At 40.7% G+C, this 15561-nt stretch overlaps 1 protein-coding gene across 5 annotated transcripts in view; it reads left to right on the forward strand.

Moving 5' to 3' along the window:
- Positions 1-1883: 1883 nt before the first annotated feature.
- The window catches only part of LMLN (leishmanolysin like peptidase), a 61710-nt gene continuing 48032 nt past the window's right edge, over positions 1884-15561 (forward strand). For 4 of the 5 annotated variants that reach the window (XM_079764729.1, XM_079764726.1, XM_079764727.1 and 1 more), the window contains exons 1-6: positions 1905-2110; positions 9945-10042; positions 11739-11769; positions 12678-12760; positions 13266-13383; positions 14226-14404. In XM_079764729.1, the coding sequence (XP_079620855.1) occupies positions 1916-2110; positions 9945-10042; positions 11739-11769; positions 12678-12760; positions 13266-13383; positions 14226-14404 (704 nt within the window). In that variant the 5' untranslated portion in view covers positions 1905-1915. Of the gene's footprint in view, positions 2111-9944; positions 10043-11738; positions 11770-12677; positions 12761-13265; positions 13384-14225; positions 14405-15561 lie in introns of all 5 variants that reach the window. The other variant, XM_079764730.1, reaches the window with a different exon arrangement.

A 15561-nucleotide genomic window follows, 5' to 3' on the forward strand; every position in this document is an offset into this window, starting at 1 on the left:
AGGAAAGGAAAAGAAATAGTGTGGCCCTGGTAGCTCAGTTAGTGCTTTGTCTCAACATGCCAAGGTTGTGGGTTCAATCCCTAGTTGGGGCACACATAAGAATGAGCCAGTGGATGCATAAATAAAAGGAGCAACAAATTGGATGTTTCTGTCACCATTGTAGGAGTCAGGTGAATGTGGTATTCTGAGTGGGAAAGATGATGGTAGAGCAATGGGGTGAATACACAAGAACTGATAGGCATTTGAGCAAAGTGGGGAAGAGAAAGCTGACAATCCTTGGGATGACTTAAGTAAATAAAGTTGCAAAGTAGCCTTGCATGCACATTCATCCTCTTTTTGAGTGATATAATGCATCATTTCGAAATGAGGGTGTCTGTGCTTTTCTGTTCCCATATGAGGTTCGGTCTGTGCAAAAGTAGTCCTCAAGCCAAAGTTACCATTGCGTGACTCTTTCACGGAAATGAGCTTGAATGACTAGCAGCTTTTCCACTAGACCACTGAAACAGCCTCCCCACCATGACACAATGCTCTAACCAACTGAACTACCCCACCAGGGTTGACATTATCTGATGACTCTATTTGTAAAATGTCTTACCCCTTATTATTTGAGTACATGATCTTCACCAATGAAATATAAATTCTTAGGGATTTTGTATCCCCTACACTTCCCAACTATAGTAATTTACAATATCCACTTCTCATTGAATGTTCCAGCTAAGTGCTTCTAATACCTAATTTTCTTTGTTTCATACGCTATAGGTTTATCCCGATTTTCAACATTTTTTGTAGTTCCTCACTGTTCAGTTTTGAAGGTAGTTTCCTTAATGGCAAGGATTCACCCAATCTCTTACTGAGTTAATATAGTTGCAATTCTTGTGTTTTATTTTAAAAAATATGTTTTTATTGATTTCAGAGAGAGAAACAAATGAGAGAATCATTGGCCTGCTGCCTTCCGCGTGCCGGCTACTGGGATGGAGCCCCGCGACCGGAGCATGTGCTCTGACCCAGAATCAAACCGTGACCTGGTGACCTGGTTCCTATAGGTCGTTCCTCAACCACTGAGCCAGGCAGGCTGGGCCAGTTCTTGGGTTTTAAATAAGTTAAGGGATAGGGTTGAATAGTAAAGGACAGACACATGGTTGACTTTATAGAAAATGACTTTAAGAAGAAATGGGCCAGCCGGTCAGCGTGGCTCAAGTGGTTGATTACCTTCCGGGCACATGGCCAGGTTGCGAGCTCCATCCCTGTTGGGGGGATGTGCAGAAGGCAGCTGATCAATGATTCTCATCATAGATGTTTCTATCTTCCTCTCTGAAGTCAATAAAAATACATTAAGCCCTAACCAGTTTGGCTCAGTGGATAGAGCGTCGGCCTGTGGACTGAAGGGTCCCAGGTTCGATTCCGGTCAAGGGCATGTACCTTGGTTTCGGGCACATCCCCAGTAGGGGGTGTGCAGGAGGCAGCTGATAAATGTTTCTAGCTCCTTCTCTGTAAAAAATCAATAAAATAAAAATACATTAAAAATTATATTCCATTCACCTTTTGTAGAGGGCTACACCATAAAGAACTATGCAGCTCTTTGTCTAAGCCACTTGGCATCTAGTGTGTGTATATCTTTATCGTGGCTAACTGAATTAAAGGCAAAAACTGCCTCAGTAGAGACCCAAACACCACCATCATTACCATCGACGTCACTACTATCACAGTTCAACTCACGTGAGCTAAGCGGCATTTACTGGTTGGCGTCCCGCAATGAGGCACATCTTGTGTTCGTGGTGAACTTCCGGGTGACGCGAGCCAATGGAAAAGCGGCTTTCCGCCAGCTGGCCCTCCACCTACCCTGAGCGGAGAGGGGCGGGGCTGGCGCCGGCGTGAAAGCGTCAAGTACTCCATGGAAACGACGCTCAGCCCAAAGATGGCGCCCGAACGGGGTAGAGGGACAGGGTCCTCGGGTTCAAGCCCGGGCCCAAGTCGGTGGCTCTGGAGCGGTTCTTTATGGGTCCGAGGCATTTTACTCCTGTTGGGCGGGCTCCGGGCAAGTGCTACGTCTATTCCTGTCTCCTTGAGCAGTTCCTTCCCCTGCCGGCACCACGTCCCCTCTGACGCTGAGGTAGGGTGGCGGAGGAGCGGAGCGGGCCCTGTGAGGGGGAAGTCATACGGGGGCAGTGGCAGAGAGAGGAGTGAAGGAAGCCAACTCCGAGAGGGCTGGGCCTTGGTGTCAGCTCCCTGTACCAGCAAAGGGGCTGACTGAGGCACCTGGAGCATCATCACCTTCTTGTGCGGAGAGCTGTGCGTGAGGTAGTCCTGGAGTGGTGGCTTTCAAATTTGAGCACGCATCAGACCCCCTGATGGGCTTGTTAGAACAGATTGCTGCCCAACTCCCCCGCTTTCTGACTAAGTCCGGGATGGGTCCCCAGTATTTGCAGCTCAAGTTCCCAGATAGTTGATAGTACTGCTTATCCATTGACCACATTTCCAGAAACACTGAACTAAAAGTTTGGGAAGGAATTAATTGGGGAATCGGAGGGATATTGGGGGTTCTGTGGAGACAAAATCCAGGTTTATTTTCAAGTTACCTCATCACATTGCTTGCTTTACCCTGTTCTCCTGCCCTGGAAGTACCTACCTCCGTCACACTCCATGTTTCTTCCTCTCTCAATTCTTTCAGTCTCCGTTTAAGTTCTCTTATCTCAAGGCAGCCTGCTGAGACCAACCCCAGCAGAATGCTCTTTCCATTTCTCTGGACGTCTTATCTGGAGTCTCTTCTGTAACTTGATCAAGTACTGCTATGTGATGCTGGCTTATTTTTCAGGCATGTCTTGCCTTTGTAGTTAAATTGTAAGGTTCCTTAGGATAAAGTTAAGCGTTAGCTAGCTAGCTTAATTAGGCAGACAGGAAAGGGCGGGGGGCGGGGTGGCTTCAGGGAGGATGGAGGCATTTCTGGCCTGAGCAATTACAACAGCCATAAACCAAGGACAGGTATCTATGGCCTGAGCAATTAAAGCAACCATAAGTTAGATCTAAAGCAGCCCTGATCTGAGCAGCTGGGAACGCCATCAGGGAGATCGAAAGCAACTCCAACCTGAACAGATAAGATGACCAAATAGGAGAAGTGATTTAGGGGCCCTGGGAACTGATTACAAGGCTGAAGTCCCACGGTGGGAAAGGCACAATAAGGGAAAGGATGGTCTCTAGAATATTTACTACCTCAAGACAAAGAGAGACAAGAGTCTTAAAATCAGAAATTTAAGAGGTAGTATCTACTTGCAGTAAAGTTTCTGTACTTCTCATCTACCACCTTTTGTCCATGGCTTCATTCTTCGAATCTCTCTGGACAAAAACCTGGTAAAGAAATCATCCTCGCACCCTGCTCACCAAGAAACCTCAAATCACTGTGATTCTTCCACAGTACTTAGCTCAGAGGGAGGGCCCACAACAATTATTCTTCTTTGAAGAAAAGAAACACAGTACTGGGACAGGGCTGCATTTTGTGATTGGTTTTACAGTTTGTCTTACTGCTTTATCAGTATTAACCTAGAAATATTCAGTTCAGCCCAGTAATCTAAGACCACTCATTTATGTGGTAACTTCCAAAAATTTATATGCATAATGTTCAACCATATGTGTCAAAATGTTAAGTGTGTGGTTTGTAGTGGTATAGTTTTTATCATGACACTGCATTTTGGCTGAATTGTTTTATTTTTTTAGTCTCTTAGTAACTTTTAAGTTTATAATACACTAGAGGCCTGGTGCACCAGTAGGTCCCTAAGCCTGGCTGGCGATCAGGGCCCCGATGGGGGCCTTCCTTCCGCGGCCGGCTGGGGCCTTCATTCTGCACCGCCTCCTGGTGGTCAGCACATGTCATAGTGAGCAATCGGTCTCCCGGTCGAACTCCCGAGGGGACAATTTGCATATTGGGCTTTTATTATACAGGATTAGTGTTGTCCATAATCACTATGCTGTGCATTAGGTCTATAGGACTTATTTATCTACTGGTTGTAAGTTTGTACCCTTAACATATCCCCCTGTTCTCCCACCCCTCTTTTTAAAAAATTTCCACAAAGCCCTGTGCTTCTCCCTTTTAATCTAGCTTAAAATAAGAGGAAGTAAAAAAACAAATAATAAGAGGAAGTAGTTTAAAGATCTATAAAACCTCTGCTAGAAGGAAACTTCATAAAATCTGTTTTCTTCTAGTGGTTGTTGCCAATGTATAAATCTCCAACTTATATTTGAACATCTCCATGAATAGGAGCATTATCTCCAGAGGCAGCCCTTATGTTATTTGGAGATCAACATTGTTAAAGTTTTTCTTTATCATAAGAGCTGAAAACTCTTTCTGAAATTTCCACCATCCTCACCCCCATTACTGTTTATGCCTCAGCTGAAAAAAACTTGGTAGTGATAGTGCTTCAGCTATTAAGTTCTTGAGAGTTCTCATCCCTAGTAAATTTTCCTAGTTCTTGATAGGGTATGTAATAGCAAGCCCACTAGTAACTATTTTCTTTGCTTTAACACAAAGTATAGGGAAGAACCATTCATTGTACTCAAACTAGTTAAATGCTACAGGAAATTACCGTAACTTTTCTTGGTGGTGGTGGGGAACTATAAAACATTTTGACTCATTTAACTTGTTCTCAAAACTTCTGTGTTTTGTTTTGTTTTTACTTTTTATTATATAAATTAAAATAAAACAACTACAACATAAAAGAATAGTATATTGAACTCCCATGGACCCATTCATTACACAACTTCAAACTTACCATCAATATTCAGTCATTCTTGTTTCATGTACTTCTAGCCATTCCCCATCCTTTCACTTTTTGAAGTTTTGGGGGGTAAAATTTACATATATTGAAATGCAACAAATGCAGTCATGTACATTATGTAAAACTCACAACCCAATTACAATGTAGAACATTTCCATATCTTCAGAAAGTTCCCTCCTGTCCTGTGCCAGCAGTCTCCTGTCCATACCAGGCAATTATTGTTCTGATTTTTATTTTATAGTAGATTTAGATTTTTTTAATAGGTTCATTTTGCTTGTTGTAGACTTAGTTTGTATAAATGGAGTGATACAGTATATATCCTATTATATGGTAGATTATATTGAATTAACCAGTAGTAAATCAACCTTGTATTTTTGGGATAGACCTTACTTCTTGGTCATGATGTATTATCCTTTTTATATACCTCAAAATTCAATTTGCTAATAAATTGTTAAGGACTTTTGTATCTATGTTTATGAGTGATGTTAGTTTATAATCGTTATTAGCCAAGTTTTTGTTAGCTTTTGATATCAGAATTATATTGGTCTCAAAATGAGTTGGGAAGTGTTCCATCCTCTTATATTTTCTAAGGTTTGTATAAAATTGAAATAATTTCTTTCTTAAGTGTTTGGTATCCTATCTAATAATAGACAAATATGCAAATTGACCATACCTCCAACTCGCCCACAAGCCACGCCCACCATCCAATCAGAGCGAGTATGCAAATTAACCCAGACCAAGATGGCTACAGCCACAGAGAGCAAGGTTTCCTAGGTAACAGAGGAAGCCAAGCTTTCCGCCTGCCCTTGCCAGGCCTAAGCCTCCACTCAAGCTACAAAGTTTCAATTATAGAAGGTAAACAAATTCAAACAAATGGCAGCAGGATGGAGCTTGAGAGAGCAGGCCAGGGTTGTCCCCGGCAACAGGGGAAGCAAAGCTTTCCGCACACTCTGGCCGGGCCCACCCGCTTAAGGCAATAAAGTTTCAATTATAACCCCAACACAAATGGCTGTCGGCCGGCCTTGGAGGGAGCCCCAGGCTTGGCTCCGCTCCAGGCTACAAAGTTTCAATTGTAGAAGGAAAATAAATTCCAGATACCAGGGCCTCCGCTTGGGTTGCCAGGGGGTGTGGCCGGCCTGCAAACTACCACAGGCCCCTCGCTCAGGCCGCCCCACACCCCAAGGGAACCCCCACCTGATCTGGGACGCCCTTCAGGGCAAACCAGCTGGCCCCCACCCCTGTACCAGGCCTCTATCCTATCTAATAAAAGAGTAATATGCAGATTGATCATCACTGCAACACACAATATCGCTGCCCCTATGTGGTCAAAGATCCTGCCCCCATGTGGACACAAGATGGCCACCACAAGATGGCCAGCAGGAGAGGGCAGTTGGGAGGCACCCGGCCTGCAAGGGAGGGCAGTTGAGAGGGACCAGGCCTGCAAGGGAGGGCAGTTGGAGGTGATCAACCCTGCAGGAGAGGGCAGTTAGGGGTGACCAGGCCGGCAAGAGGAGTTAAGTTGGGGGCAAACAGGCTGGCAGGCAGAAGCGGTTAGGGGCAGTCAGGAAGGCAGGCAGGCAAGCAGTTGGGAGCCAGCAGTCCTGGATTGTGAGAGGGATGTCCGACTGCCCGTTTAGGCCCGATCCCACTGGGATCGGGCCTAAACGGGTAGTCGGACATCCCTTGAGGGGTCCCATATTGGCGAGGGTACAGGCTGGGCTGAGGGACAACCCCCCTCCGTGCACGAATTTCGTGCGCCGGGCCTCTAGTAATTTATAACTGAAACCACATGGGCTTGGAGTTTTCTTGTAGAGAGTTTTTCCAGTAGCTTTATTGTGCTATAATTTATATACCGTACCATAAAATTTCCCCACTTAATTGTCCAATTCATTTATTTTTAATAAGTTTACAGAGTTATGCAACCATCACTACAATCCAATTTTAGAACATTTCCACCACTCCACAAAGATCCTTTGTGCCCATTTATTTTTTTAAAAATATATTTTATTGATTTTTTTACAGAGAGAAAGGGAAAGGGATAGAGAGTTAGAAACATTGATGAGAGAGAAACATCAATCAGCTGCCTCCTGCACACCCCCTACTGGGGATGTGCCCGCAACCAAGGTACATGCCCTTGACCAGAATCGAACCCGGGACCTTTGAGTCCGCAGGCCGACACCCTATCCACCAAGCCAAACCAGTTAGGGCCTTTGGGCCCATTTATAGTCAATCCCTATTTTCAAGCAACTACTATGTAGAGAGATTTATTTTTTTTAAATATATTGTTATTGATTTCAGAGAGGAAGGGAGAGGGAGAGAGATAGACACATCAGTGATGAGAGAGAATGATTGATTGGCTGCCTCCTGCACACCCGCCGCTGGTATCGAGCATGCAGTCTGAGCATGTGCCCTGACCTGGAATCGAACTGCGACCTCCTGGTTCAATAGGTCGAAGCTCAACCACTGAGCCACACTGGTTGAGCTAGAGAGGTTTAGATAAATCCAATTTCTCTGTTACAAATCTATTCATGTTTTCTATTTGATCTTGTCCTTCTGGTTAACTTGTTTTTTTCAAGGATTCTATTTCATCTGAATTTAAATTTATTGACATAAAGTTGTTCATAATTATCCTTTTGAGTAAAGAAAGTAAGAACTTACAAAAATAGTCACAGGGATGTAACTATTTTGTAGACAGGGAATATAGTCAATACTTTATACTAATAAAAGGGTAATATGCTAATTATACTGGATAGACTGGACGTCTTCCAGACATCCTTCCGGACAAAGCCACGGTGATGGGGCCGAGGCAGAGGCGGTTAGGGGCGATCAGGCAGGTAGGCAGAGTGGTTAGGGGTGATCAGGCCGGCAGGTGAGAGCAGTGAGGGGTGATCAGGCAGGCAGGCAGAGGCAGTTAGGGGCGATCAGGCAGGCAAGCAGGTGAGGGGTTAGGAGCTAGTGGTCCCAGATTGCAAGAGGGATGTCCAACTGCAGGGATCAGGCCTAAACCTGCAGTAGGACATCCATCAAGGGGTCCCGGATTGGAGAGGGTGCAGGCTGGGCTGAGGGACACACACCCCCGTGCACGAATTTCGTGCACCGGTCCTCTAGTTATAAATATTTAATGTTGATTTTGTCCTATAATGACTATTATGTATAACTAGAGGCCTGATGCATGAAATTCGTGCAGAGGGCTCAGCCCTCGCAGCCTCGACAGCTTGCCTCAACCCTCGCAGCCCTGGCTTCGTCTGGAAGGTCGTCTGGAAGGCTGTTTGGCTGTCTGGTCTAATTAGCATATTATGCTTTTATTATTGTAGATTATTGTAGATAGTATAGTACATCTAATATGATGTTGAATAAGAATAGTGGAAATAGACATACTTGATCTTGAGGGGAAAGCATTTAGTCTTCCACTATTAAGAATATTAGGCTGGGCAAGAGAGAGAAACAAAGAGAAACATCGATTTTTGTTTTTCCACTTATGCATTCATTGGTTGATTCTTGTATGTGCCTTGACGAGGGGTCGAACCTACAATCTTCGAGCATCAGTAAAATGCTCCAACTGACTGAGCTACTTGGCCAGGGCACCATCTGTATATTTTCTTCAGTGAAATGACTATTAAAGTTTTTGGCCTTTTTTTTTTTTTTTTTTTTTTTTAGATTTTTAAAATTAATTTTTAGAGAGAGAAAAACATCAGTGTGAGAGAGTGAAACATCAATTAGATGACTCCAGCACTCCCCCTTCAGGGGATGGAGCCTGCAACCCGGGCCCAGGCATGTGCCCTGATTAGGAATCCAACTGGCAACCAACTGGGCCACACCAGCCAGGACAGTTTTTGGCCATTTAAAACATTGGGTTGTTTGTTTTCTTTTTCTTTTTTAACATTTTTATTGAATTTATCAGGGTGACATTGGTTAAAAAAATTATATAGGTTTTAGCCCGGCCAGCTTGGCTCAGTGGTTAAGCATCGACTTATGAACCAGGGAAGTCACAGTTTGATTCCCAGTCAGGGCACATGCCTGGGTTGTATGCTAGGTCCCCAGTTGGGGATGTGCAGGAGGCAGCTAATCAATGATTTTCTCTCATTATTGATTTTTCTATCTCTCTCTTCCTCTCTGGAATCAATAAGAATGTATTTTAAAAAATTATGTAGGTTTTAGATGTACAATTCTATAATACATAATCTGTATATTGTGTTATGTGTTTGCCACCCCAAGTCAAGTCTCCTTCCATCACCATTTATCCTCTTTATACCCTCTTATACCCTCCTTCCCCCTCCTTAGATTGTTTGTTTTCATAATTGTTTCGTTTTAAGAGTTCTTTCTATATTTTGGATAATAGTCCCTTTTCAGATGTGTCTTTTGCAAATATTTTCTCCTATTGTGGCTTAACTTGTTATTCTCTTGACGTTATCTTTCACTGAGCAGAGTTTTTTAATTTTAATAAAGTTGAATTTATCAATTATTTCATTCATGGACCATGCCTTTAGTGCTATATCTAAAAAGTCATTGCCATACCCAAGGTCATAAAGGTTCACTCCTATTGTATCTTTTAAGAGTTTTATTGTTTTGCATTTTATATTTAGGTCTACAGTCCATTTTGAGTTAATTTTATGAAGAATGTGAGGTGTGTGTCTAGATTCATTTTTTTCTGTATGGATATCTAGTTGTTCTAAAACCATTTGTTGAAAAGATTATCTGCTTCATTGTGTTGCCTTTTTTTCTCTTTGTCAAAGCTCAGTTGATTGTATTTATGTGGTTCTATTTCTGGTCTCTCTATTCTGTTCTATTGGTCTGTCTCTGCTTTTGCCAGTACCACACTGTCTTGATTACTGTAGCTTTATAGTAAGTCTTGAAGTTAGGTTGTGTCAGTCCTCTAACTTTGTTCTTCTCCAATATTGTGTTGGCTATACTGGGTCTTTTAACTATTTATATAAATTTTAGAATCAGTTGATTTATATCCACAATATAACCTGCTGAGATTTTGATTGAGATTACCTTGAATCTATACATCAAGTTGAGTCTATCCATAAATATGAAATATCTCTCTATTTATTCATTCTTTATTTTTATTCTGGGTATTACACTTGAAATTTAGTTTATTAATTTTACATTATGACCTCAATCGACTACTCTGTACAACATCTTTAAAAAAACTTTAAATCTATTCCTTTTTTTCAGGTCATAAATAAGGTCCATCTTAAAGCAAATCATGTTGTAAAGAGAGATGTTGATGAACATTTAAGAATCAAGACTGTCTATGATAAAAGTATTGAAGAGTAAGTACATCATTATTTTGTGATCTTTTTTATTAAGAATTAAACTTAAAAATTTTTTTTTTAATTGATTTCAGAGGGGGAGAGGAGAATCATTGATTGTCTGCCTCCTGCACACCCCCTACTAGGGATCAAGCCCACAACCCAGGCATATGCCCTTGATAGGAATTAAACCAGGGACCCTTCAGTCCACAGGCCAACACTATCCACTGAGTCAAACCAGCTAGAGTAAGAATCAAACTTTTAAAGATATTTTTATCTGTTATCTGAAGTTCCATAGATTGAACTCAGAGCCAATGCATCTTCAAGATGGAATTAATGTAAAAATGCTTTTTAATTTGGAAAGATGATAGCCATGGGATATGATCAAAATCTGTACATCATGTTCAGCTGGTGTGGTTCAGTGGTTGAGCATCAACCCATGCACCAAGAGGTTATGGGCTCTATTCCCAGTCAGGGCACATGCCCGGGTTGAGAGCTCGATCCCCACTAGGGGGTGTACAGGAAGCAGCCAATCAATGATGTTTCTCTCTCATCTGTGTTTCTAACTCTCTCTCTCTAAAAATCAATAAAAACCTATTTTTAAAAAATCTATATGTTATGCATAATTTGAACAGAACAAATGTGGATCTCTTTGGATGTGGTCAATAACAGACCCAGAAGGCACCTCCTCAATAAGTACTTGGAAGAAAAATAAGAGGAAGTGCTTATATATATATATACACAATAATAAGAACATTTACAAAATTATTCATCAGAGAGGTGGTATAGTCTAAATTTTTTATTTAGTGTAAGTAGTCCAGAAAACATGTAAATTATGAATCTATATTAGGTTATTTAAAAAGATTTTTTATTGATTTTTAGAAAGGAAAGGAGAAGGGGATGAGAGAGAACATTAATGGGCTGCCTCCTGCATGCCCCCCACCAGGGATTGAGCCCACAACTCGTGTATGTGTCCTGACTGGGAATTGAACCAGCAACCTTTTAGTACAGGGGATGATGCCCAACCAACAGCCACACTGTCCAGGACAATCTATAGGCCTATATAATAAAAGGCTAATATGCAAATCAACTGAATGACAGAATGACAGGTCTCTGTGACGCGCACTAACCACCAGGGGGCAGATGCTCAATGCAGGAGCTGCCCCTTGGTGGTCAGTACACTTGTGCCGCTCAGCCAGAAGCCCTGAGCTGGGCTCACAGCTGACGAGCGCAGCGGTGGTAGTGGTGGTAGCCTCTCCTGCCTCCGTGGCAGCACTAAGGATGTCCTACTGCCAGCTTAGGACCACTTCCCGTGGCCAGCAGGCCTAAGCCATCAGTTGGACATCCCCTGAGGGCTCCCAGACTGCAAGAGGATGCAGGCCAGGCTGAGTCTCTTCCCCCGCCCCCCGCCCCAGTGCATGAATTTTGTGCACTGGGCCTCTAGTATTTTATAAAAATCTATTAAGAGTAGTTGATGTCCTTTACTATCTTTAACTTTCCAAATGAATGAAATAGCATATGATCATGCCTAGCACTGTGCTTTGGCACAGAGTGAACTCTCAAATACTTATTGCAATTAATTGAAATTTTGGGGGCTTGATACTGCATGCTTCCACAAAGCATTCCTTGGGGCTCCTACCAGATGTATTCTGAACAAGTCAGACAGTGCTCTGCCCAGGATGGCAATTCTTATCTTTCATGTTGTCACTTCTTTCAGGTTGCTCCCTGAAAAAAGATACCTTGTTAAGGTAGGTAATAAATACTCATGGTTTGAATTGGATACTTAAAATGGGTATATTTTATTGTATGTAAATTCTACTGCAGTAAAGAAAGCTATATACATGAATTTTGTGAATGAATGAATACAAGATGTTGGTAGTGAATTGATAAATGTATTTATCATTTTCACCAAAAGTGTCTTTGTTATGTACTCACCAAGACTTTGTCTGTATTTGATATTAAATTAGTCTTCTGATTTTCTTAATTGTTCTCTTAAGTTTTGGGGGAGCAGAACATATTGAGGATAGTGTACAAAAAGCTGATTTTTTGGAAATGCATTGAAAATACCATTGTGGAAATGCTTTTTCTCCTGAAGATTAATTAACCTGAAAGTATAATATGCCAAAGTTGTTTATAGAAGTGCTAACCTCATTAGTTTTTTAACTGTTACAGAGAGTCACACACACACACACACACACACACACACACACACACACACACACGTTAAGCTAGTTCATTCACAGAAATAATAGAGGTTAAAGTAAATTTTCTGAACATAAGATTTTCTTAACATAAACTTACCATGATGTTGGAACCAACTAACTCAGTCCCAAATTTGAAGTAATTTAGATTAATAGTTCAGATTTATGTTTTCTAATATTCTATTTACATAGAGGTAGGGAAGGAAGTTTCCAGCTAGTGTTCTTTCCCCAAACTCACCTAGAAAATAGAGGAAATTCCTTTGCTCCTAGACATACTTACTCTTCCCCCTACTCCTTGCCATGCAACCTTTAACTAATTAATATCTGTATTCCAGAATTGTAAGGCTTTTTCCTTTTTTCCCCTCAGGCATTAAATCCTATGTGTACTTGTTTTAAAATTAATATATACTTTGATTATAATTCTGACTAGTTTTCTTTGTTTAACTTTTATTTAGAACAAACTTTTTCCACAAGCTATTTCTTATTTAGAGAAGACTTTTCAGGTTCGTAGACCTGCGGGCACTATCTTACTTAGCAGGTATGTCACTTTAAACACAGATCATTTTCTTGTCATTTAGTACTCTGCCCTCCCCATTCTACCAGTATGGAAAATTATGAAATTTATACTAGAATGTTTTATTATGATTTTTTTAAAGACCAAAATACAAGCTATTTTAAAAATAATATAAAAGCTTCTGTTGGATAATTATTCTTTTCCTGATTTTCTATTATATGGTGACCTACTAGATTTTTTCCTAGGGTGTAGTTGTCCCCTGCTTGCTACATCCCCTTTCTCCCTCCTTCGTTCTCTGCAGTATTGGTTTTATGAAATATTTGGGTATTTGAAAACTCAGATCAGGAGGATTTCCCATGGAACCAAAATTTTTTCTTAGTCCGCTTTTCTAACTGAAATAGTAACTATTAATGAGCTAATATAGCAGTTACTAGTTTTTTATGATGTGTTTGACTACTGTGAACTCTTCTCCCCCACCCCCTTTTTTTTCTTTTTGGCAATTAAACTTTGATGTACAAATGAACTGAAGACAATGTGCAACAAACCAATACCTACGGAAGGAAAATGATCCCCACAGATACTGTACTGGAGAATGTGCAGAGCATACAAAATGTGGCCCCGTTATAGTGCCTGAAGAGCACCTCCAGGTAATTCAGCCTGCTATTAGCAATGTTTTTTGTTTTTGTTTTTTGCCATAAATGATCCTTAAGGGTTTTTCTTTCTTTTTTTTTTTTTTAAAGCAATGTTTTTATTCTTTAGAATAACTTTAGGGGAAATTTTGAATCTGTGTTACCAAGAAGTGTTTTTTGTTTTTTTTAAATATATATTTTTATTGATTTCAGAGAGGAAGGGAGAGGGGGAGAGAGAGAGAGAAACATCAGTGATGAGAGAGAATCATTGATCAGCTGCCTCCTGCACATCCCCCACTGGGGATCAAACCAGCAACCCCAGCATGTGCCCTGATTGGGAATCAAACTGTGATCTCCTGGTTCATAGGTCGACGCCTAACCACTAAGCCATAAGGCCGGGCTACCTTATATACTTTTGTATTTGAATTTTTAAAAAGATACATGAATTATTTATAGTAGGAAATATATTTATATTTTAAATTTTTAAAATTAATTTTGAAATAAAATAACTATAGATTTATAGGAAGCTGCAAAAAAAATGTATAAAGAGGTCCCTTTTATATTTCTTTTTTGCATCCTGGTTGGCTGCTGATTAGAAATAGCAATTATTTGTTTGAGGTAAAATTATAGATTTATGATTATTTTACATAAAGTAGAAATTTTAGTAAAATGAATTCAGAGTTACTAGTAGAGACAAGAAGTGAGTAGAGGGAGGTATGGATTTTGATAAATTTGAGGGATAAATAAAAATTAAATTATATATATTCAGAGTCTGGATTCACTATAAATTAAAAGTCTCCACAGCTAATCTTGTCTTTGGTCTGATTTTCTGTTGCCTCCCCTCACCCCTATGGGTGCAGCAATGCAGGGTCTGCCGTGGGGGTAAGTGGCCCTGTGGAGCAGTGGGTGTGCCAGATCAAGAGGGGGTCCGAGATGCTGACTTTGTTCTTTATGTTGGTGCTCTGGCCACCGAGAGGTGCAGCCATGAAAACATCATTTCTTATGCAGCCTATTGTCAGCAGGAAGCAAAAATGGACAGGTAAGCTTTCCCCTGAGACTTATTTCTCAACATCTAATATGGGAACGTTTAAAACAAACTATATTATGTGTTTAGAGTACAGGAAGTTTGCACTTGCCAGATTGCCTTCAGAAGTAAGAAATGGCACAGTGCAGGGAGTGGCGGAATCAGGTTATAGGACTGTTACACATATGGCAATGTCAGTACCAAGTCCAAAGAAAAAGTCTACTGTCAAGAGAATTTTCTTTGGAAGTGAATACCTCTCTAAGGAAACAATTTAAACTTAAATTTGAGCAATTCTGTGGCTAAGCTGTAAGTAAGATGTTCAAAATAACTTCATCTAATTGTCATATTTATATGTGCTATACTTAGCTAAATTATCAGTTAAAAATTTAGAGTCCTCTTTTTTTAAAAAAAATATATTTTATTGATTTTTTACAGAGAGGAAGGGAGAGAGATAGAGAGAAACATCGATCAGCTGCCTCCTGCACGCCCCCTACTGGGGATGTGCCCGCAACCAAGGTACGTGCCCTTGACCGGAATCGAACCTGGGACCCTTCAGTCCACAGGCCGACGCTCTATCCACTGAGCCAAACCGGTTTCGGCAAGAGTCCTCTTTTTTATTTACAAAATATTTCCAAAATATTTTTCCAGTGAAGCAGCCTTAAAATGAAAAGTTATTATATATGCAGAGGTTTGCCTGTCACACTCCAGGCAAATCAATTAAAGGCAGTAGAAATTGCAACTCTCAGAATAGATTCTATGTAACATTCTCAAATCTAGGAAAGTTAATGTGGCCAATTCATGTGTACATAAGGATAATTTCTGAGGTCCTGAACATTCATTTATTGTTAAAAGACTTGCTGGCTTTAAGAGTTGTTTCACTTCTGTTGATATGTAATACATTTAAGGAAAATGAAATTTTCTGAATCACTGGTATGTGCTTCAGAATTATTCTGTCAGTCAGTACTGAAGGTGGTAAGGAGTTCAAAATCAGCATCATGGATTATGAAAAGCAGTGTTACTATGATACTATGTAATTGTTGATCCATGAAATTGACTCAAAAATCTTTAGCTTCTGAATGTTCAAAAAGCTTTTAGTCAAATATTGAGTGTATGTACTAATGAAGAAGAAAGTGCTGTATGTTTTGCAGATACATATGTCATCTTGTTTAGTA

The sequence above is a fragment of the Cnephaeus nilssonii genome (assembly GCF_951640355.1).
Source record: "Cnephaeus nilssonii genome assembly, chromosome: 3".
NCBI lineage: Eukaryota > Metazoa > Chordata > Mammalia > Chiroptera > Vespertilionidae > Cnephaeus > Cnephaeus nilssonii.